Below are 24,871 nucleotides of genomic sequence, written 5' to 3'. Positions count from 1 at the left end.
AAGTCAAAGGACAAATTCTGGCTGTAGAGATGCCAATAGCAAATATTCTCCAAGCTGTTAAACAAAAAGTAAAAATAAAGTAGTAAATCGACTTCCGAGCAAAGCTCTGCTTCCCCATAGTTTTACCACATTAAGCTGTAACACAAGCCAGTCAGCTTAGAAGTGCCTTCCACAAAAACATCTTCCTTACTTGGCAATAGTTCTTGTCCCAGAAATTCCAAAAAATCTGTCATTTCCACACCTTCTCTACAAAGAAGGGAGGAAATGAATCTAATTTCACTCATTCCTTCCCAAGCTGTTATCTGGAAATCTGCCTTCCTGTTGGTTTTCCTACCTGAGAGAACTTCCTCATGGCAATGCAGACAGCAGACCATCCACCCGCCAGCCTTGACTAGCTGCGGCATTGGCAGGCTGTGGTCCTTCAGGACCTCCTGGTGGCAGGGATGGTAGGCACTGCACCAGCCTGCAATATTATCTTTAAGGCATGGCCAGAAGAGCAGAAACCAGATCACTTTTGAATATGGAAGTAGATGCAGCATGAGCAGGTAATTAATTGTTGTGAAGAGGGCTCATCAGTTGTAGCCAATTTTAAATTAAATGATTGGGATTTAAAATCTGGAAACACATTACCACTCTGATAAAGTAAGAGCCAATTTTTCCATTCTGGTTTGGGAAAACATGACAGAAGCAGAATCTCAGACAGCTTCTATCTACCAAACGTCCTCTTCCACTCCAAAACAGACTTAAGGTATAAGGAATATTTAGGCAGAAAGGTACAGAAAAAGAGGAGATTGTACTGGCCTGTGGGTCTACATGCTCTGCTGGACCATGATATATGAGGTAGTGGATTATTACATTTTTTTCAACCCCAAAGTTAAGTAAATCCTCAATATAGCAAAATTTATATCACAATACCAATAAAAAATACCACAATGAAAAATTCAGAGAAAAGTGGTGAATGGATCACTTTATTCTCCATTTCTACTTTCTTCCTTCTTTTGTTAATCTTATAGTTAAGCTTTGCATCTAGTCATACAAGCTGTCTCCTACAAGTAACAAATACATGGTTTTCACTTTGATAAATGCTTATCAATGTACAAACACCACACAACTATTACATTTTCACCAGCTAGATGGTAAAGAAAGCTTGAATTAGATCGTGATTTCAGTAAAAATTCCAAAGTAAAAAAGATACGAACAGAAAAGTGGATTTGAAAGTAGAATATGGAAGTAAGCAGACATGGTCATGCATGTGTGAATTTTTTTTCTATATAACACCATGAGCTGACACACCAACTAGTAGAGACCAAATGATTATTCAGCAGCAGTAACCACTATTATGAGTTGTGAAAATTAGGGGGGAGGGGGGTGAAGTACCTAAATAACACAGTAAATTGCTGAAGAAAGAGCAGCAAGAGGTTTTTTGTTTTGTTTTAACAAATCCAAATTCACATGTTCGTAAGCTTTGCTCTGTAACAAAAGGGCCTGCTTTTGAAAAGTTCAACAGCAAAATAAAATTTCCTCAGTCCTTGTGACATACTTAATTTTACAGATCTGTTCTGTGAGGCTTTTTTTAAAGCAGCGTATACAGTGCCAGGTTCAATTGCTGGACACCTGTGCAGGCAGAAGAACAAATGAATACTCAGAGTCACAAAGAATTGCCATATTCTCCATTGTAGCAATGAGATGAACGACTGGAAGATTCTGATGCAGAATGCCATATACATCTGATCCAGTAGCCTCAAAACATCAGTGAGTATTTCACTCCCTTGAAATTGTTGGTACAGAACTAGGCTCTAAAGAAGAAACAGCAGAATAAAGGAGCAGATGGAAACTCCAGAAGAGCAGATGAAGAACTGCCAAGAGTGACTGAGGTGAAACAGAGCCAAATATTTTTTATCGGCTCCTAAAACAAGACATTCTTGGTAGTGAGATCAGAAGCTGAGCAATCACACCAAATTATGCTTCAACCTGAGATGAAAATTTTCAATTTCTTTTTCCAGCCAGCATAAACAAACAGGAAAATAAAAGAAAGAACATAATAGGAACATTCTAAACATCGCCAACAAAACCAGAGACAACCTTACAGGCTCTGGAAGCTCTATTTGATAAATAGTAATAGCAATAATAATAGTTCTGGATATAAAGGGGAGATGCTACACAGCAATACTGTTTCACAGAGATAAGTGTGGCTTTAAGATGAAAGTTACTTATCTGTCATTGTTTTATGGAGTGTGTGTTGTACTGATGGAAAGCAAAGGTCAGACCTACACTGAAGAAACTTTAGCTGACTATTCAGAAGTCAGGGTTCAAGTTTTTATTGCTGGGGTTTCCATTAACAGGCCTGTGTCTTAGGCGAGCTGAAGGTGATGTTGTGTTCCAGACTGCTGGTACACAGAAGTCTGACTCCACGATGTGCGCTCTTGGCAAAGAAGCTTGGGATGGGCTGGTCGGGTAATAAAAGCTTTTGCAGGCTATTCAAGAATGAGCATGCCGGATGAAAAAAAATCCTCATCTCTTAAAGTCTTCATTTATGAAGTATGAAAATAAAAGTTTGAGATCTGGCAATTTCTCCACAACAGAGGGGTGATCAATACTGCTGTAATTCGTTAAAGACCTCTGCTGAGTATTCTAATGAATCTTAAAAAAAAAAAAAAAAAAGCTCTGATATAGATGAAGTCTTTTTTTTTTTTTTTAATTAAAATACCTACATATTGTCCTGAGTGGGAACAAGAGGATCAGCATAGAAGATTAGATACAGATCTTTGAAAATAAGAAACTGCAATACTGCCCCTTTCTGAACTAGAAACTATCTGGAAAAGCAATTAAACTCAAGAGGGATCTGTATCTGTTTCAGAATATGGTACCAAAACTCATCCCTGCAGTGCAAAATGAATGACTAGCTGTGTTAGAGACCATTTAATTGGCTGCAATGAATTTTAGCTTCTCCAGGTATTACTCAACAATTGTACAGCAAAAGGCATTGCTTCTTTTTTCCCCTTGCATCTGACCCCTTGGTCTCCTAAAGCAGGTCCCCACACATTGCTCAGTCCTTCCCATTCCTCTGCCCAAGCGCTGAGCAGCTGAAGAGTGGGAATAGCCTTCCCACAGTGCATAACGCTTGGAGTCCCCCCAAGCTCCACTTTGCAGTGCTTTCTTCTTGATCCATCTTAAGCACTGTTTACCAGGGAATCAGAATCCCCAGAGTCAGTATTTGCACTGGGCACTGGCAAATGCCCAGTGCGTTTTGCTAGCTGCTGCTGAAAGCTAAGAACCATGCTGCTATATTGGAAAGTGAGACCCTAGTTGACAGATACAATATAGAAACAACCCATTGCTGCATTGCATGACATACAGAAACTGGAAAGGCATGCTTTTTTTTTTTTTTTTTTTAAACCTATAAACAGAATGTCCAGCTACTTAGGATAATCACTGGGCAGCCCAAGGTGAACACTCAACACCTGAGTACACAGAAGTGTTCCCTGAAAATGACCTCCGTCATGTGGTTGTCTGTCACTTCAAAACACATACACACACATATATATATATGATGGCAATACTATACATCATTAAAGAGGCTGACCTCTGCAGTGTGTGCAGAGCATAAGCAGTGTGCTTCAGAAAATGAAAACAAAAATGAATACACATCAAGTGCCTGCAGAATCTGAGGTGGTAATTACAATTTTGGGCAAACAATTTGACACAAACATGTTCCTACTGATAGATTAAAATGGAGTTTTAAACGCAGCTGTACGTTGCACATTACTGTAGAATATACTTTCACTCCCCCCAAAAAATATTACATCAATACATTAGCTCAATGGTAACCATTTTCTTATGACAAGATTACTGTGTTTTGTGTTCGGATAAGATTTAGCTAACAGCTCATTTTAACCTTGCAGTCAACTCCATCTCATCCAAGCTATTAATGTAACAGAGTTCCAAGACAGATTTGCCTGGGGATATTAAGTCAATTCCCACTGACTTAACAAAAGACAAAACTCAGCCCTTGAGCAGCAGCAGAAATGTTAACTGGTACAGCTACTGAGTTCAGAGAGTTGTTTTCTCTCTATGGGAAGTAGGCTTGAAGCAATATATTCAGGAGATCAAGCTACTTACGTAATGTTCTTATTACTTGTATCAACATTTGTGCTATATGCTTGCAGTTCACTGCTGTATGGCTCATTTTGTTGCAAAATGAACTTCTACACCACAAACATATTTTTGCAAGTACAGTAACTGGATCAAAATAAAGACTTGCTTTGTTTCCAGGAAAAAATATGCATAATACATAGAGCAGTAAGCTTTTAAAGCAAGTTATCTTCAAATGAGAAAAGTGTTCCCCAGGCAGATTTTACTACTCTTAATAATGTTAGGCTATCTTATAAGCCAGTGAAACAGCTGGAAAACACTCATGCAAGATTTTATCTAAAACAACTAATTACAGCAATTTCCTATTTTTCATTTATATTATCAAATTCCATAAAATCTTCACAATCTCCAGTTCATGCACTCCTTCAAGGTTATACTTCATCTATCAAACTGTCTCATGTCAGCATAATCTACAGTTAAACATCCCAACATCCTCAGGTTTGCATCTTGATGGAACTCACTGAAAGAGAATGAAGTCTCACTCTGTAACCAAGTGTGTCCATTTCAATATCATGAGTGAAGCAGACATTTCACAACCAAAATTTGCTAACGTTTTAGTATAACAAGTATCCTAAACCTAAGCTGATGATGATTATAATAATCATCTACCACTGTTACCCATACATGGAAGAATTAAAATACAATGTAATTTACACAAGCAATAACAGGAATAATAATATTAGAATTACTCAATTCCTTTCTAACTAGTTAACTTTTCTTGAACAGGAACTCGACAGTTCCAGTCAGGCCAAACTTCAACCAACTTCCCCAGGCATTCCTCCTAAGGAACATTTTTATCTCAATTATACTTCTACCACTCTGTGATGCACTGACAAAGTCACTGAGTTGCATCAATAAATATCACATTTTAATATTAACTGTATTCCAGACATCAAAAACAAATAATCCATAGGCTAATCTACGCACAGTTACGCCAATCCTCTTTGCACACTCACACTGTGTCTACAATATCATAAGATAAATATGACAGTGAATACAAACACTGAACAGCTATATAATCTGACAATGTGTGATACGGGTGAAAAGCATTAGGCCAAATATTACTTAAGATCCTTAGAATTCTGTCTGAATGCTGGGCATCCAATAGTGAACCCAAATCCATGCTTCACAGGACAGGATGAAAACGAAGATAAATAGCTGAGATAAATTTTGCCTTGTTTGTGCATGCAGTAGCAAAATTTGTTACCCTGTAGTTTTCCTCCAGAAATAACATCAATGCTTCACTGCAGGAAATAATATAGCTCTTAAGTGGTGAGAATAACTTCTCGCACATGAAAATAAAAATACAGGGGGGGGGAAATCAAAGGACTTTTTCCCCGCTACAAGAAAGCATTATCAAGCTTATGGTTCTCTACCAGTTACCACATGAGATTAAAAAAAAAAAAAAAAAAAGACCAAACAAACAAATTAATAGAATGACTAGCAACATGATTTTTAACCAAACCTACCCTTGGGTAAAACCAGGAGCAGGTTACAGCTTGGCTTTATAATGAAACTGAATTTGACCCTTCCCATAAAGACTATTCCTGTTTCTACAAGAAGCAAAGCATGAATAACACAGGTACTCAGATTTCTCACAACTCAACTGTCTCTACTGCAAGACAGCATTTTGCATGCTATCCAATCAGTTGGTTTATATTGGCAAAAAAAATAATTCCGTGTCTATAATCAAGAGCAAAATTTTATTATTGTCCTCTGATTGATTAAATTATATATTACCAGCTTTTAGTATTATTTTGATATTTTTGCTTATAAAATATACAAAAACTAAACTGAGCTGTATTCAACTGTACTCAAAGTTTGTGTTAAATTGTCCATCAAATTTACTGTCCAAGGAATTACTGTGGACCTCATTCTCACACAAAAACATATACATACATTGATATTATATACACACACATATTAACACTTCCCTCTGCACTATTAACTTCTCTTTAGGGCTCAAAAAATCCAATAAAAGAGATGGGGTTTTTTTCCACTTATTATGTGGAACTATTTCACACATTTTTAAAATAACGACAAATTCTCAACTGTGGACACTGCCACAGTGGCAACACACCAAAATTTCTCCCATATGTTCATTTAAATCTTATATTTTGTGCTGTTTGCAAAGGCTGAGGAACATTCATTGGCATCTCACCAGCATCCCCCTGAGAAGAGCAGACGGAGGCACAGGAGTCTCTTCTCCTTCTTCCTCTGAATTAGAAGGAAATATGAAAAAGAATAACTGGGAGAAAAATGACTCTTAGGGGCAACAAAAAGAGTGAAATGGCACTGCTGGGTGGAAAAAATAAAAAAAAGTAATGTGCAGGAAATCCCTCAGGTTTTCATTTGCAAAATCAGGACCTAAAGATCACAGAACTGCCTTAAAAAATAATAATTAAAAAAAAATCAAAAAGGCAATAAAGATGGTCATGACTCAGCTATCCTGCTTAACCAAAAGCAACAGAGGACTCAGTATCAGACCTGTAAGGCACCACCACATCTACACAGGCAAAAGGCAGACAGCCCTTCCATCAGGAAAAGTACTGTATCACATCACCCGCTCTGATGGTATTCCATGGCAGTCACAACAATTAAGTTTAATTTAAAAATCTGGAGAGCATACACAGTGATGCATACACAGAACTGAGAGACAAAGTAAGAGAAAGGGGGAGAAAAAGAAGAGAGAGAAAGAAACCACACAGACTTATCAATGCTACTCTGTTGAAATACACCAACAGTGTTCAGCCTTTTTTGTCCTCTTCATGTTCCTCAAAGATTTCCAGCTTGGGAGATGCTCAAGAATGAATCCTCTGAAAGGCAATACATACAGAGCACTAACTATGGTGGGCTTTTCTTGTCTCCAGTGAATCAGGGACATTTTTCCTCTTGGATGCATGGCAAAGAAAAAAAAAAATGTTAAACACTGTCCCCATTTCTTTCTCTATTACATAGAACAGCAATTGGGAAATGGTGTACATTTCGTTAAATTTGTTCAGAGTCAGCTGCAGATTTCTTACTTGCCAAATGTAGTGAAAATAGTATAAAAGTTGACAGCATCAACTGAGCTGAAAGTTCGGTGCTGTAGTTTTAATTTAAATCAGAGCTACGATAGGACTCTGAATGCTTTGCTTCTTCAATGTATTTGTTAGAGAAAACGTACTGAAGACAACAAATAAAAAAAACATGAAAATGTTTTCAAAAAACTTGTTCTACACATAGAACAAGACAGAAGCATCACATACGGAAACAGCACTTAATAGAATATCTGCAACTTACGTTTCATCATGTATGATTCATTTTTTAAATGCAGATGAAAACAATCTTTATTAGACTATTTTTATGCTCTTCAGTAAGACTATATTTAGACCTTCAGCACATATACTAATTGATGTGGTAAATCTTTTGGAAAAAAAAAAAAAGGCAGGAAATTAGTTATTGAACTGAATGCAAGTCTGAAAGTACTTCTATTTCAAATGTGCATTTGGTAATTTTTGTATGGTGCACAATATCATTTTCATTATAGTAATGTTCTTTCCCCAGTATGAAGAAACAAACGTACTTCATTTCTTAAGCAGTTCCTGCAGAATTTTACACGTTCTGCTACAGCAAAATAAAAAACAACAAATAAATACAATACAAAACACAACTTTCACAGACAAGGTGGGCCTGTCTTGCAAACGTAGGCTTCCTAAATGTTGTTCCATCAGCCCCTAGGAAGTGCAGCAAGTACCCTCCAGACTCAGGGGGGAGCTGCAGGATTTTTTCCTGAGCACAGCATGGCTTGTAGCCAAAGGAGTAATTTAGTGTAGGCTTTGGCCAAGCAGGAAAGCGTTCCATTTCTTCTGCCATTCATTTAGACCCACAAGGAAACTGAGACAGGAAGTCAGACTTCCAGATAATAGGAGTGTTCCTAATGATGTACGCTGGCTTGTGACTCAGAACAGTTCCTCTATGCTTGCCCTTACTGCACCATTCCATTTCTATATGATTACCCCACTGCGGAGGGGGAACAACAACAAAAACATTTTAGATGAGTTTCCCTTTGCAACCAACTGAAAGTGACCAGTGATTTTAAAACATCACAACACAAAAACTAGTTACAATGGAGGCAAGAGGCAACCAGGTATAATGTACTTATAAAAAAAAAAAAAAAAAAGCCTACATTTAATTTTTTCTCAGGTACAAATTCTGACCTTACTGAAGTGAATGTCAACATGCCATTCATCTCACTAGAAGTAACAAGAAATCCTAAAAGGACCTGCAGTCTAGATGAAGAATTCCACCTTAAACATTGCAGCAGATAAACATAATGCATTTCATTTCCCTGCATAAATGTGTCAGGAAACAAATCGGATTAAAAATAATTACGAGAGCAGTTTATAAGGGGAGAAAAACACTCTTTGACAGCTGTGGATCCCCACCTTGGGCAGAGTTCCCTACCATGCAGAGCACACAGCCCATACCAGTTACACATTCTTGGTGCAGACTCTTCCACATCCCACTTACAGGACCTGCTGAATTGCATGGCAAGAAACAAGGCAGTGTTAACTCAGGCATGAAGATCCAAGCAAAGATAGTTACTTTCCCTGGACAAACCTTACACAAATAAAAAGTCTAACAAACTTTCATACATGACATCGACATCTGTAAGCTATGGTATTTTAACAGGTGAAAGAGCTACTGAACAGTCCACAGCAGTGTGAAAAAGTAAAAACGTAAGACCGCATGAGAAGAACTCCTCCATATTTAGCTGAATAACGTGTCGGAACAGCCCACTACCACGAATTTTGATATGCCTATCATCGTTGTAATTAGAAGTTATTGCCTTCACAGCAGCTGAATACAGAGAGCAGTTTGATCTCCAGTCAGTGGCAGAGGGCTCAGCACAGAATAGTCTTTTTGTTCAACACCTCAGTTTTTACCTGCTTGTCTGTCTTCTCCTGGCAGATAACCCACACTGCATTCTGTGGTGTCTGCCTATTCTGCATGCGTTCTCTAAGCACCTAGCTAGAGACAAGTACCTCAGACTTTTCAGCACAGGTGGGGGGAAAAACAAACAAACCAACAACAACAAAACAAAACAAAAAAAAACAGGAAGGGAAACTAAATTCAAAAATGATTATGAAGAGTACAAGAAGAAAAGGTGCAGTGCATGCTTGGCCATGCTCTGGAGGAGCCATGCATTCTGCACTCCATCAGTGCAGTAGCAAGTCAGTACCTCTCTGACATCCTGCAATGCCTCCTCCCTTGCAGCCAACAGCCAGCTGTTGGCAGGGTTTATCTTGGTACCAGAACAGCCATAAATAACTAAAAAGAATCAGAACTGATTAGCACATAAGAATGGGGATGCTAATTTGTTTCCTTAACACATGCAAATAGATTCAGTATCTTATCTAGATCTTTGCTGATTTCAGTGACACATCGTCTGCTCATTGGAAGGAGAGGAAAGGATTCCTCCACTGGAATAACCTAGGACATATTAGGTCAACAAAGCCAAGCTAGAGGGCATGAACACTAACCTAGGGTAAAGTAATTTTTATTCTTCTACAATATTCTGCATTTAGAAGTTAATGCTTATAGTAATTTCTGGTGATTATTTTCTTAGTGCCTCTAGTTTGAGCTTGTTCATACTTAGGTAAAACACACAAAAGATTTACATTTACAATCAACATGTCTTTGACAACCTGCAGCATCATCAGGTATAGAATGACTAGATGAATGAATCAGCAAAAACACAGTGCATGCTGTGAAATTCCATAACGAAATATAAATAAGTGTAATGGATTGTTTTTCACTCTCTAAAAAGAAAAAATAATTTTATCTAAGTTAAAAAAAAACAAAAACATCACAACTTTAGCTGATTCCACATGTTGTTGACTTAAATCACCAAAGAATAGCTTGTATTTCTCTCCAGAGAATTTCAGTTTTCAGCTCCCTCACAACTTGAATTCATCTATACACACCCTTTCTGATCAAAGAGGCATCTTCATACTTGGCTCTCTTTCAGAAAAGAAAAGGAAACCTATATTATTTTTCTTTACCCAAGCTTCACTTTTGCAGACATAGCAACCATGATCCATCAGTGCTACAAATTCACATTTAATTCAGCTATTCCCAGCATAAAGGTGCTATCAATGGAAACAGGTCTCAATTGGGTTTCTGCGTTTTCATCCATATTCCACGGGTCAAAAGGTTTCATCCTCAAGAACACAGATAAAAGACTAAAAAAAAAGAAACAGCACTCCTACATTTTCTCTTCCCCACCGCTCTCACTGCTATTCAGGGAGCAAGAGGTCTTTGTTCATGAAACAGTTCAGTTTCACAACCTTTTCATGATGGGCAAAGATTTTTCTCCTTCCTTCCTCTGCTAAATAACTCCAGAAAATTTTGTAACTAAAGCCAAACAAAGAACTTTCTTCAAACAAGCATCTTCAGACAACTCTAGTAGCATATGCCACCTGCATTTCCCGCTCAGGATGTGAAGGAAGTTCAAAACACTGAAGAACCAGTATTAGAAAGAACACAGATGTTTGGAAACATAAAAGCAATGAATTGTGTGGTTAAATATGAGATTTGCATTGAGCTAGGCTATGCCATAGTAATACACCAATGCTGCAATCTAAAGCTTTTGCAATCCATCTAAACAGTAAGTATCTTTGGAAAAAAAAAAAAAAAAAAAAAAACCACTTTTCTGCTGTTATTTATAGTTAACTATAATAACTATAAATATATATAAATATATAATTCTTCTACTTATTAAATACAAGAAGAACTAGCATATTTGTTCCTTCATTTGTTCCTCCTAGTTTCCCAAGATCCCCCTTCTAGCAAGCTACTGAGATAGGCGGGGATAAGAAACTTTCTGAAGTCATGATTTTGCAAACTGCTGAAGAGAATTTCAGTGCTTGTCAAACATTAGCTAACGGTACATGGTTTGGTTGTTGTTCTTACAAACTACATTGAGACCAGTTTCAAATGCCTTCAGAATTTTGTGACAAATAGTTTATTATCTTTGACTATATTTCTTGAAATTATGCAGATGAGGAACTGCACATGCAATAGAAACCATTGTGTTTGTTAGCATTTTCAGTCATTCATCAGATGGAACAATTAAAAGAATACTCAGCTATGACAAGAAACCCACCTCTAGAGACAGAAAAAATACTGCAATAATCTAAATCCATTCTTATCCTCATGCTTCTGAGGTGAGGGGGTGTTGAAAAAAATCAGATGCTGTTGGAAGCTGCTGGATTTTATTCACACCCCAGTCCAGCAAGAGAGAACCTGCAATCACAAGGTCACTTATGTAAGATTTCACGATACTCTTGTGTTAGTGATGACAATAGCAGAACTGGGGCAAAAATCCATCCTCACTAATGTGAAAAGCATGTGAGCACATGAATACAAGCAAGCCGTAGCCCAAGCACACGGGAGTAAATTAGTCAGCTCTGCACTTTTTACTATAAAAATTATCTCTGAAGTAACTGGAAACCTTCCCACTGAGTTCAATTGCCTTCAGATCAGGCTTAAGACACAGATTAACACCATGTTTCCCAGTGCAGCAAAAAAAAAAAAAAAAAAAAAAAAAAAAAAAAAAAAACCCACAAAATAAAGGCACTCACACAACCTGTATATGCAACTTTCAAGATCTTTTAATAGATAATTCTACAGGCATATATATGCTTTAGTGATACTTCCTTAGGTAGTCATTTGAGCATGTGCATACATGTGTCTAAAGGCAAGCATGTAAGTGCTGTACTTACATGGAGATCTTTAAAAGAAAGAATCTATACACATTAGATGAATGTAGCTTTCTGTCTATCTGTGCTTGCATATATTCGTCTTCATGAAATATGATTCTGTGCCTCTGTAGTCATACTAAGACTTGAAATTCATTTGCTTCCCAAGAAGATCCAAATTTCATTTATCTTCAAGGCATACTACAAGACCTGAGTTTTTGAAATACCATTTAGGAGAGGCTTAGGAACAAAGGAACTGCAGCACTGGATCACATCCAAGGTCCTGTCTGACAACGGTTGCTACCAGCTGCTTCAGAGAGGAACAAGAATCTGATGGGGAAATGAGGATAATCTTGCCACACGCTCGAGTTCTACTAAAGACTGGGTTAAACTCTGAAGCCTGAGATATAATATCCACTTACAATGTTATCACTATCAGTTAACAAAGCTTTGGATTCTCCTGCTGTCTATGTAAATGTCAAATCCCATATCTGAACACTGCCTCAGTAGCATCCTATAACAGACTTCAACATAAAAAAAGTTCGAAAAAAGGTTGGGGAAAAAAGAAAATTCCCTTGACTAAGTTCTGAACTTCACGAAGTTAGATTTTAATTCTGCTTGTATATGTCCCTTCTTCGTAATTCCCCATTTTCCAAGTTGAACTTCTCTTTAATCCATTTTCATCAAACAGTTTTTCCAATAACTTATCCTTCACTGCATAAAACACCAACATGAACCCAATTCTTTAGCTATTTTAAATTCTTATTATTTTTTGTCTTATTATTTTTGGCTGGTTTGTTTTGTTTTTGTAATTCCTTTCCATGCATGAAAGATTAATCCATATTGGTTTTCAGAAGCTAATGCTATTATAGCGTATCAATAACAGCAGAATAAAGGTTCCAGAACTCAATTTTGAATCGATAGTCTTGTACAATGGCATGGTTAAAAGCTGCTAAGTCTTTGTCTATGATGACAAAAGCGTTGGCAGATGGATAAAGATTCCAGTACTAAAATAAAGATCACTAGAAGATGGAAAATATGGCTTCATAATGACACCGGTAACTTTGCACAGAAACATACTCTTAGTCAAAAAAGGGTTAAGCAGATTGCCTGAACACAAAATACCTAATTTATCAATTGACCTCCGTGTGCACACACCTTTACAAAGGCTGAAATAGACACTTTTAAGTATGAAAACGGTCAAGGAATGAAGTTTAACCCACCTGCAAATAAAACCGAGGTAAGAGTACAATCATAAGAGAAATGCTGAATAACGGGAAAAGCAAGTTCGAGTAAAAAAGGAAGATGTACGCAAATTTGTTATAAGGACATTTTACCCGATGGAGAAATTGGCCAGTTCATCGTCATGTTCTCACACCCGCAGAGTTGTTCTAAAACTACTCTCTCCAAAAGCAAATATAATTGGCTGAGCAATAAACTGTTTAAATGAATCTTTTTATTATATAAGAACCATTGAAAATTATTTTATTTACATCTGAGTTCATCATCTGGAAACAAAGAGAAGTTCTGTAACTTGGCCACTATTTCCAAAATCACTATGCCTGGGGAACAAGGAAAAATGTTGAAGATCTTCAGTGAAACAATACCTATGGCAGTAGGATTGCACCTAACAAGCATCTGTTACAATGTCAGACACCAATAAAATGGGCTTACTTTTGTTTGATAGCAATTAGTGTTATTACTAGGAATACATTTAACTACTGCTACCAGTATGAGAATAACACAACACATATGCACAGCTCTTTTGATATATTCCTCTCAGCCATTGTCCATGCCACTGCACTTCTATGATGAGATATTTAAGCCAAACTATAGAGTTTACAGTACCCAAGGAACACCATGTGGCTGAAGAAGTACTGGTACCTTTCAAATGCAGCCACCTATCTCTACCACTCCATTTCTGCAGGAAAATGACAGAAATTCACCAAAACAGATTATTTCAAGATTCAAATAATTTTTTGCAATCAATATCTTTCCATTTCTGTGTTCTGATGTTAGTGATTTTGGTGAGTTCCAACACTACTATCCCTTACTGCGCTGCTAAACATCTGATATTTTGTCAATGGCATATAAGAATACTAACCCAGAAACCTCTGACCCCTAATAAATGTGTCACTAGAGAGAGAGGAACAGTCCTAACATAGCTGAACTGTATTTTGCTATTTTAAAATTAAATTTGCTACCTAATTTACACAAAATTTAAGCACAGTTATAATTTAAACGCTTCACATAACAGAAATTGCTGCTAGAAATGTTCATACATTTTAAATGACTAAAACTGTATCTCAGACCAGGCATATTGTTCTGTCAAATTCTGAAAATGAATTAAAAAAAAAAAAAAAACAACCTCCAAATAATTTCCCAGTCAATTATCTCTCTTCCTAAAAACAATAGCATGAAAACTGGCTACATACACACTATGCATCGCATTCCACATATCTCTAGACAGAAGTAAAAAAAAAAAAAAAAAAAAAAAAAAAAGGAGCTATTTTAGAAAAAAAGAAATGATCTGGGGATATTTTGGGCTTCTTGCCTATATCTGTTTTAAAACACTGAAAGAGAAACCACAAACTTACATTCTGGAGTATTATTGCTCTGTAAGAGATATCTGTGCTCAAATATTCTCAAACACTCTAAATTTTCACATGTAGACCGTGACACAGGCAATTGGTATAAGTAAGAATTGCCTCTGAAGTAGCCAGCTAGAGCAACCATCCATTCCACAGGTTGTGCACCTGCTCTGGGTTGCACCATAGGCCCTCTGCATATGCCCATGGCACGGCCTTCACCTTCACACTTCCCCAGCTCAGTCCCTTCTCATGTATTATTATGTATACAAGCTTTAAATTTCAAGTACTTCTTGTACTTCTATTGTTTCGGAAGGATAGTCTTCACATCAGATCTTGGTATTCAGGTATATGAGTCAAACAGAGACAGAAGGTTCAGGTATGTGTTCCGTATAGGTGAATATATCAGAATTTAACATGCAGTGTTTAACAGATCACTGGCAGTCCACTAAGTACGCTTCCAGTTTTAGGCACCTGGCAACACTTGGTCCACCACATCCTTCTCCTTTCTAGCTATGGACATAGCTGTCCAGTTGCCTTGCTACAGAACTATCAGAGAACTAGAGGATAATCTTACAGAAAGTCAGAAGTTACATTTAAGGGAAATAATCACTACCCGCAAGCCAGATAAGAATAGGTCAAGGGTACATAAAGAAGAGAATCCTACTGGACAGGCAGCTCAGGAAAAAGCAAGGAAGCAAAGTCAGTGAAGGGGAATCCAGAAGCGAGGAAATCTGTCGTAGGAACAATGAAAGAGTTTGAAAAAAGTAAAAGATAAGCAGCAGATATGAAGAGTGAATATCCATTAAAACACATCAACACATCAACAGTTGGCGCTTTCTTAGCATAGAAAAATGTCGTAGGAAGAGAGAACTAAAAATACACAAAGGTTTTTCTAGTCACACTTCCAATGACTGTAACTCTGAAAGGATGTAGTAGGGAGGAAGACAGAGGCTGTTTGTGATCACGGATGGGAGAAATGGACGGTACTACAGTAACACACAGCCATGCCAGGGGAGATGCAATACTGGACTTGTTGCTCACCAACAAGTGGACTGATTGATGACATGGGGATTGGAGGCTGCCTGGGCTGTAGTGATTATGCACTGGTGGAGTTCACACTCCTGAGGGATAGATAAAGAGAAAAATCTCAGTACTAAACTTTAGGAAAGCCAATTTCCAGCTCTTCAGAGAGTTAGTCAACAAAACCCTGCGGGAAACCATCCTCAAAGACAAGGCAGCAAGCAGAGCTTGCAGATCTTTAAGGAGGCTTTCCTTAGGGCACAAGACCTCTCCAACTCCAAGCGGAGGAAGTCAGGAAAGGAAGGCAAGAGACAGGTATTGCTGAACTGGGACGTGCTGGTCAAACTGGAAAGCAAGAAGAATATGCACAGGTAGTGAAAGCAGGGACAGGTAGCCTAAGAGTATTATAGGGATCCTAATAGGCTGCGTATGGATGGGGTCAGGAAGACCAAGGCCCAAATGCAACTGGACTTGACAAAGGGCACAAAGAAGAACAAGAAAGGCTTCTACAGGTACATAAACCAGAAAAGGAGAGACCAAGAAGGTGTAACCCCACTCCTAGTGACCAATACAGGCAAGCTAGTAACAGTGGACAAGCAGAAGGCTGAGGTCCTCAACAACTTTTTTTGCTCACTCTTCACTGACAACTGCTCCTCACACATCACTCAAGAGGATAGTTTGGAAGGTAGAGACTGGTGGAGCAATGGCCCTCCTGCTGTAAGCAAAGACCAGATTTGCAACTACCTAAGGAACTTGAACAACAGTAAGTCCGAGTCCCACATGAGATGCATCCCAGAGTCCTGAGGAAATTGGCTGATATAGTCACCAAGGCACTTTTGATGATATTTGAGAAGTCATGACAGTGACGTAAAGCCACTGGTCACCAGAAAGAAAGGCAAAGCTGCATCCATTTTCAAGAAGGATAGAAAGGAAGACCCAGGGAGCTACTGACCTGTTAGCGTCACCTCTGTGCTGGGGAAGATTCTGGAACAGATACTCCTGGAAGCTATGCTAAGGCTCATGGAAGACTCAGAGGTGATATGAGACAACCAGTACGGCTCCACCATGGGCAAGTCTTGCCCAACCAACCTAGTGACCTTGTCTGATGGCATAACTGTATCAGAATCACTGATGTCATCTATCTGGACCTCAGTGCGGCCTTTGACACAGTCCCTCAAAACACCCTTCTCTCCAAATTGCAAATATATGGCTTTGATGGATGGATTTATCTGTGGACGAGAAATTGCTTGCGAGATTATACCCAGAGAGTGGTGTTCAGTGGTTCAGTGTTCAGATGGAGATCTACAATGAGTGCTCTCCCTTGGGGGTCAGTACTGGGACCAGTGCTCGTTAATATCTTCATAAATGACACTGACAATGAGATTGAATGTGCACCTTCACCAGGTTTGCAGATGACACCAAGCTGTGTGGTGCAGTCAACATGCCTGATGGATGGGATACTGACCAGAGACCTAGATAGGCTCGAGCAGTGGGCCCAGGTGAATCTCACGAGGTTCAACAAATTCAAGTGCAAGGTCTTGAACATGAGTTGTGGCAACCTCAACAATCAATGTAAGACAAAAGTATTGATAACAGCCCTGCTAAAAAGGATGTTAGGGTATCCGTGGATGGTAAGTTGGACGTGAGCCAGCAGTGCTGCCATCGCAACCCAGAAAACCAACAATATCCTGGGCTGCAGAAAAAGAAGCATGGCCAGCAGGTCAAGGGAAGTGGTCCTGCCCCTTGACTCTGCACTGACGAGGCCACACAAAGAGTACTGCATCCAGATGTGGAGTCCTCAGTGGAGGAGAGATATGGACCTGCTGGAGCACATCCAGAGGAGGGTCATAAAAATTATCCAAGGGATGGCACATCTTCCCTACAAGGACAGGCTAAGAGAGCTGGGGCTGTTCTGCCTGGAGAAGACACAGCTCTGAGGAGACCTCACTGCGGCCTTTCAGTATTTAAAGGGGGGCTGTAAGAAATAGGGGGACTCTTCAGCAGGGTCTGTTGTGATTGGATAAGGGGAAATGGTTTCAAACCAAAGCAGGGGAGAATTAGATTGGATATAAGGAAGAAGATTTTTACAATAAGGATGGTGAAGCACTGGATCAGGTTGCTTGGAGAGGTGGCGGAATCTCATGGGTGGTTCCCCATCTCTGGAAACATTCAAGGTCAGGCAGGAGGGGCTCTGAGCTACATATCTAGATGTAAGCGTCCCTGTTCATTGCAGAGGAGTTTAAAGGTCCCTTCCAACTCGAACGATTCTAGCACAAGAATGAAGTACAGTAGATAGCCCTAAGGATGCAGAGAAAAGCTTGACAAACACTATGAAATGCTGCCCATCCTTTCAAAAGCTTTGAAAGCCCAAAGCTTACATTTGCTCTGGTATACACTTAGTTATCTTTCCTTCAGTTAAAAAAAACAAGATAAAAAGAAAAAGTTTAAAAAAAAAAAGTTGTGTAATGACATTTTTCAGCATTTTATAAACCTATTCTTCATGAATCTACAGCTAGACTATAAAAACCTATCTGAGTTTAAGCATAAACACACATTATCTAAACAAAGAATAGAGATTTCTCCCCTTGTTTAGTTTATTCACTGTTACAAAATTTAGAGTACTGTAATGCATCCAGGAAAAAAAAAAAAGTCTGTTTTCCTCCTCAAAGTCATCTGTGCCTGCGAGAGCCAGAAGTTGACTCTTCCATTTTTACAGCCCTTCTGTCAATACCGCACACTACAGATGCAACTGTTTCTCTCCAAAAAGAAGTGAATGGAATTATGTCATAAGCCTATCAACTCTGTTTTCCAGAGGGGCAATAAGAATGACATAAGGCAGACATCCAGGTGTGGTGAGTGTTTCTGAGCTCGCCTGGGGGACCTGATTCCAGGCTCAATTAGGTTTGTCAATTAGGCTTGTTTTGCAGTGGTGTAATACCACTCCTTGCAGGTCACTTGTTTGACACACCGGAAATATATTCAGAAACAGATCCCTATGGAAAGCAGTCCGGACATGAAATTGAGCTTTTGGTATGGAAGGATACTCACAAAGTTAGCAAGTCTAACATGTGTTTACTATAGTTTTCCCAGAGTTTCACCGTTGAAATAATCTTTTCAGTGAAGCGGAGAACTTCATGTTCACACAAATCTTTTAAAGATATTGAGATACCACATTAAAGAGCATCACAGAGAAAAGTAATGGTGTAGAACTCAAAAAAATGAAATATGGCTTAAAACCTAACTTTTTCAGTAGTCTGATTTACCCTGTAAGTGAATTCACAGCAGGATGGAGGCCATTTGGGACAGACCATTTTAAAAAGCCTGTTTCTGTTTCAGCTGCCTACACTGTGTGTTTGCCACATGAACAGACACAGTTCTGTCAGTTTGGCAGCTGACATCAGAGGTACAACCTTTATATTAGCATGAACTGCTCAAGATATCGTTCCAAATTTATGGCATGACTGAAAAAAAGATGAAAGATCTCCGTTATATAAATGATGCAGCAAATTCAAGCATATAAGAAGAGGTTTCAAGAAACTTTGCATTACCAGACTGCATATTAGCACGCTCACAGCTGAAAACATGCACCTCAATATTAAAACACCATCCAAATTACCTACTGTAAGAACATAACAGTTTTCAATTATACTTTTCTCGGGAGGTTTCCTCAGTGCAAAACAATTTCTGGTGCAAAGACAACCAAGGCCCACAACAGGGAAAGCCAATAGATAAAGGAATTCACCTCTGAGCCTATTCCTCAAACCTTTGTGACTTCTTCCAAAGTGAAATATCTCCAAGAAGAAATGTTAAAGGAGTAACAGACCTCGGTGATGCAGATATACACCAAAGCTAAACCTCGTTTCCTAATTTCTCACAAGTCAACAAAAGTATTTTAATTTGGATGATCACACCAGAATATCACTCAGCCGTTCTCTGTTGTTTTCTTTTTTCTTTTTTAAAGAAGCAAAACAAAAGCATTCTAAAAACTTTAATACCAACTAAGCAGGCTATTAATTTATTACAGGATGAGAATTACAGGATGGGAAACCCTTTTCCTACCCATCTCACTCTGTACATTTCTCAATCAATATTCTTAATACATTATAGGCTGTGGTAAGGGAAGAAAAAGTAAAATCTCAGGAATCCAGAGATAAAGATAGGTGATGCTGCAATTTGAGAAGCTTGACATTGCCCATTTAAATCTAACTAAACATTTTAATTTTTGGAGTTGTACTTACTGTATATATATATATATATGTATGTATACACACACACACATATATGTACTATGATCTATATTGTTAGATTCTTTAAAGCCTGACACTGAGATGAGCATGGCACTCCTGGTTTCACATCTTCCAGCAAATCAGATCTTGGAAGATAAACTAAGAATGCCTTACACTTGAACTTCACAATGGTAAACACTGAGGGCAATATCCTGCAGAGAGACACAAGGAAATATCTGAGACATCAGAAGCACAGAAACCACATTACATCACATCCCGCTGTTAGAGAATGCCAGGAGACTTGTTAGAAGAAGTAGCATGACCCAAAATTCATCCCTAGGTTAAAGGACTGCAGAAAAAACACACAGGAAACCACACAGCTCATCAAGTTAATCTCCCCAGTGTCGACAGCTTCCTTACCTACACTCCTCCTAAGCAGCACCACAACAGTACTTCCCCAGGCACCTCTTCCTCAGCCCCTTGCTCCCAGGGCTCTCAAGGTGCTGGCTTCACTGCTGACACTCAAGCGTGGGTTTACTGCAAAACAGCTGCTGTTTTTGTTTTTAATGCAGCTGAGAACATCGGTTCCAGAAAAAGCTCTTAACCCTACTGTGCATCCATCAGACTCCTGTTATCTAAAGATTTCAGTTTTCATCACGCTGGAAACATAGTAAGATAATGTACTTGTAAGCCTCTCTAGCATTCTGCATTATACTCTGCTTCTGCGGATTTAACGTGCAGAAAGCAGTATGATTCTAAGCAGGCTAGCCAAAATGAGCCCTTTTCCATTAAGTGTTAAAATGCACACCAGATACTGAAAAACAATTACAAAACATACTTATAAATAACGTGTTAGAAACTGCCACTTTCTATTTCTGGTAAGTTTCTCCAGCTCTTCCACAAAAGGGAAAAACAGAGAAAAGAGGAGCCTAATGAAGGAAGCCTGATCCAAGAGAGTTGGGACTACATCTATGAATAACCACCTATGTAGAATTATAGCTGATGTAGACCTGAGGCCCTCTGTGCTGTGCTCGATGCCTCAAAATCATTAGCATTACCTCATGTGGTTCGAGGAATAAGAACTAAGCAGCAAATGCCACTGAGTGGAGAAAATCAGAATGCAAATAACTTCTAAACTAAAGGCGAATTCAACTTGCATCAGCGTATTTGGGGGCCTCAGTTGTGGCTGGTTTCAAAGGAACTTATTTACTTACAAAGTATGGTAGGTCAAATGATTCTGGCAGGTCTGTAAGGTCTGCATGGGACTCTCTGGAGTTTTTAAATTACTTTGTAAAATCCTAACTGAGTTTGGGTGTTTCTCCCCTTGTGCCCAGTTGCTGAACTTCACTTCTAGCTGAGGCCTCACTGCTGTCAGCCTGAACAGTTAAAAAAAGAGTAATGTAAATGACTTTCGGCAGCCCTGCACCCATCCCAGAGGGTCAGATCAGACCTGGCTGAGCCAGAAGGTACAACTGGGTATGCTCCTAACAGCGTGAGCGTCCTCTCTCATCGTCTTTGATGGGGATTGCAGGAATCAGGAATTCACAGACTAAGGCTAATGCAGCCTCCAAGGAAGATTTTAGCAGGAAAAGTCTTTGGGAAATACTCTTAGAGAATCGGTTTCATCAATAAACTCTCTCATCTTTATTAAAACGATTGGTCCGTGGCACAAATGTAATGTGCAGCAGTAAGTGATGTACATTTTCATCTCTGAAGAACAACTATACACTAAATATATATACTTACATGAGTGAGTTGTTCTCTATTTAGTGAATATCACAGCAATTGCTTTTAAGACCAATGGGAATGGTATCCAGCTAGCTCTTGGTGCGCCCAACTGTCTCTCATCGCGGCAATATTCAAGCACATCATGAAGCAGCAGCAGCAAGTACTTCCATGAAAGATTTAAATGGGCCAAACTTTCCAAACATACGCCTTTTTCTCTAAACAAAACAGCGATGGCAGGGAATTGGCAACACGAATTGCACTTCGCAGATTCTTACCATCATCTCTCTCTCATGCATAAGCATAAAACGCTGTCGCGTATGGCAATTTCTAATTACTTCCACTACGCAGCAAGAAGTACGAGGAAAAACATCCCTGCAGGTAGAGCGAATACACTTCTCATTAAATAAAATGATGCCTATGAATCTTCCTAAAGAACTAGAGACCAGGAAAAAAAAGAGCTCAGCTTAATTATAACCAGCTACGCTTGTTTGTGAGTGCTAATTGGAAAAAAACAACGTTTTGTTTGCAGTCGCTTCTACTCCTTTTGAACTGGGGCATTCCTCAGCTGCAGGCACGTAAGACCTAACAATTCACACTTCGGAACAAACTATTTTTGTGATTAGGAAAACACGGTGCCTGCATAGTTGGCATATACGTTCACCACATTCTCCTCAATAAATTAAACAAAACCACACAGACACGGCGCACACAACCTTTGGCTGAACCAGTCCTCAGCATACAAAGTAACTAATTAATGCAAAGGAGATTGCTGGAAAACTTCGGCGCTTATTTAACAATGGAGCCGCCGGGAGCGGACGACCACCGCGTTCGGAGAGAACGTATCGATGAGAGACAGTCGCGTGCTGAAGAGAAGCGGTTCCTAAGGTCAGCGAGAAGGCTGCGGAGAACGCACGGACCAACCACCGTACCTGCCGTAAGGAAGCTGACGTCTTAAACCAACACACGTTCATCACAGGGCTCCCTGGCCGCGCACAGCGCGCGGATGCTCACTTCGCTCTCCCCGCGCCGCTCGGACACGAGTGGCTCACGCTCCCACCGGACAGCGGCGCGCACGGACGGGGCTGCACGCCCCGCACCGCGAGCCCCCGCGCCCCGCCCGACCCCGATGTCAATATTCATCACGGAGCAGCCGGCGCCCAGAGCCCGCCCCGGGCCCGCCCCCAGGAGCCGAGCGCCGGGTCAGGGCCGACAGGTTGCGGTGCGGGAGAGCGAGAAGGGGCCGCGGGGGCGGCACCGGGAGGAGCCGCTGCCGCCCCTCGGTGCCGCCCGCGGGGTACGGCCGCGCTCGCTGCGGCGCGGCGCCCGCGAGCCTCCGAGCTCCGCGAAGCGCCCCGCGCAACTTCCGCGTGCCCGGCCGGCAACGCAGGTCCCGGCCCGCCCGCTCCCCGGGGAGGAGCAGGTGAGGCCCCTCGGCGGCCGGCGGAGAGCGAAGCCGGGACGAAGTCACCATCTGGGGAGGGGGGTGGGGAGCCGCGCCGGGCGGGGAAGTCACTTACCGGCTTTGCAGGGATCCTTATAATCTATCGCCTCGGCTTTATCCTCTTCAGTGAAATCGTAAGTGTAGTCATAATCGAGGGCAGAGCAGAAGGACGGCTTCCCACAGACAGCCCAGGCGGCCAGCCACAGCGCCAGCCGCCAGCAGAGCATTTTCATCCTCCCTCGGGCGGAGAGGCGGTGCGCGGAGCGCAGCGGAGTTAGGCGGGCGGCTCCGCCGGCTTGAGAAAGGAGGGTAAGGGATGGAGGAACCGCAAGTTTGGAGTTGGCTGGGGCTTTGTTTGTTTGTTTGTTTGTTTCCTTCGGCACCTAGAGCCGCTGCTCCCTAGGTAGCCCCAGGCAGCATGAGCTCCGCCGCCCCTCCTGCCCGCACCCCGCCGGGCGTGTGGGTGGCTGGGCGCGGGGGTGGGCTCAGGCCGGGAGGTGCCGGCTCTCGGGGCGTCCCCCCGCCTCCGGCGCAGCCCGGGCAAACTTCCCGCCCCGGCGGCGGCCGCTGCTCGCGCCCCGCTCCGCGCCCGGCCCGCGCCCCGCCGCGCCGCCGCCCCCGGTCCCGCTGTTGCCGCCGCCGCTGCTGCTGCTGGTGCTGCCGGAAGATGGATCCGGGCTGTACATCAGCGAACTGCCGCGGGGAGAGGGAAGGAGAGAAAAGAAAGAAGGACGGACGGGAAGAAAAGGGAGCGGGGGTGGGGGGTCTAGCTCCGGCAAAGCGCGCAGCTCGAGCGATGGGAGGCGGCACAGCCAAGTGTCAGGGCCTCCCCCGCCGCGCTCCTACTCTGCGCTCTGTCTCTGGTCTAACCCCCCCTCCTCCGTCCCCCTTTAACTTACGACAACCTTACAGGCAACTAACGCACATCGTCAGCACCCTGCTTACTTATTCATACAGGCAGGGTCAGGATCCGGGCTGCTGCCGATCCGCTCCCCCGATAGTCCTACAGCAACACGCGCGTTCACCGGCCGCCCCTATCTCCGGAGAGCTCTCTCTCTAGATAAGCGGTGCGTGGCATTTAGACAACAACAAAAGAAGCCAGATCAAATCAAACAACGCGCGGCTCGGCTCCCGGCAGCCAAAAAGCCCGAGGACAGAGAGAAGGGGTGATGGAGGAGGAGGAGAGGGATCAGCTGCGATGGAAGGGACGGGGAAGCAGCGCGGTGCTGGTGTGCTGCTCCCCGTGCCGGCGGCTCCGCAGCGTGAGCCCCATGGGCGGGCGGGGGGTGAGGGAGCGGGGGGGAGGGGGAGAGAGAAAAGTTTAAGCGCCCATAGTTTGCTTAAAACAGAGAAAGGCGATTTAAAGGTCCATCGCTCTGCAGTTCAGCCAAGCAGCTGGGAACCGGCTCCAAAATGAAAGTAAGAACAAACAAACAAACAGAAGGGGAGGAAAAAAAAAAAAATCGAGGCAAAAAAAAAAAAAAAAAAAGTTAATCGGAGATCTCTCAGCCGGGCTTTCCCGTCCTCACGTGGGTCGCCGGGAAAGCGGTGGAGGTTTCTCTCCCGAACGAAGTTTCCGCGCAGCTCCACACCGTCCCGCTGAGCGCCCTGAGCCGCGCGGGGCCGGCGCCGCTTTAAAGCCCGAGGAGGGATCAGCGCGCAAAGCCGCCTTCAGCCGATCAACCTGGGGAGGGAGGGAGCGAGGGAGGGAGCGAGGGGGAGGGCGGAGGGTGGAGATACGCTGCTGCTGCTGGAATAAAATAAGATCGAGCGAAAAGGAGGGGAAAAAAAAGTGTGTGTGTATATATAGGTAGCTAAAGAGCTCCCTGCCTCCTCCCCTCCTCCGAGGCGGGCAGCTCCGGTCCTGCAGAACCGTCTGAAATGGTTTCAGACCAAGGTGAGACTTTTGCGTAGCAAGCTCTACTCCTCCTCCCCCTTTATACGAGTTTCCATGGAAAAGAGCGGGGT

The 24,871-nt window shown here is 41.6% G+C and overlaps 2 protein-coding genes across 7 annotated transcripts in view; one reads left to right on the top strand and one right to left on the bottom strand.

Moving 5' to 3' along the window:
- TLL1 (tolloid like 1) overlaps positions 1-24,601 on the bottom strand; it is a 136,220-nt gene extending 111,619 nt beyond the window's left edge. For 2 of the 6 annotated variants that reach the window (NM_001397470.1, NM_001397471.1), the window contains exon 1: positions 22,392-22,596. Coding sequence is in view for 3 of the 6 variants with exons in the window: in XM_046939888.1 (XP_046795844.1) it covers positions 22,980-23,136 (157 nt within the window). In the remaining 3 variants the exon portion in view is untranslated. Of the gene's footprint in view, positions 1-22,391; positions 22,597-22,979 lie in introns of those variants that run through there. The other 4 variants (XM_046939888.1, XM_015285275.4, NM_204703.3 and 1 more) reach the window with 4 other exon arrangements.
- Positions 22,466-23,094, top strand: LOC124417916 (serine/arginine repetitive matrix protein 3-like). The gene is made up of 2 exons (XM_046940694.1): positions 22,466-22,882; positions 23,031-23,094. The coding sequence occupies exons 1-2, from the start codon at positions 22,466-22,468 to the stop codon at positions 23,031-23,033; spliced, it is 420 nt and encodes a 139-aa protein (XP_046796650.1). The 3' UTR covers positions 23,034-23,094.
- Positions 24,602-24,871: the final 270 nt, after the last annotated feature.

This window comes from Gallus gallus, chromosome 4 (assembly GCF_016699485.2).
Source record: "Gallus gallus isolate bGalGal1 chromosome 4, bGalGal1.mat.broiler.GRCg7b, whole genome shotgun sequence".
NCBI classification, from domain to species: Eukaryota; Metazoa; Chordata; class Aves; order Galliformes; family Phasianidae; genus Gallus; species Gallus gallus.
The sequence above is the reverse complement of the archived record's forward strand: the minus strand, read 5'-3'. Positions and strand labels throughout refer to the sequence as shown.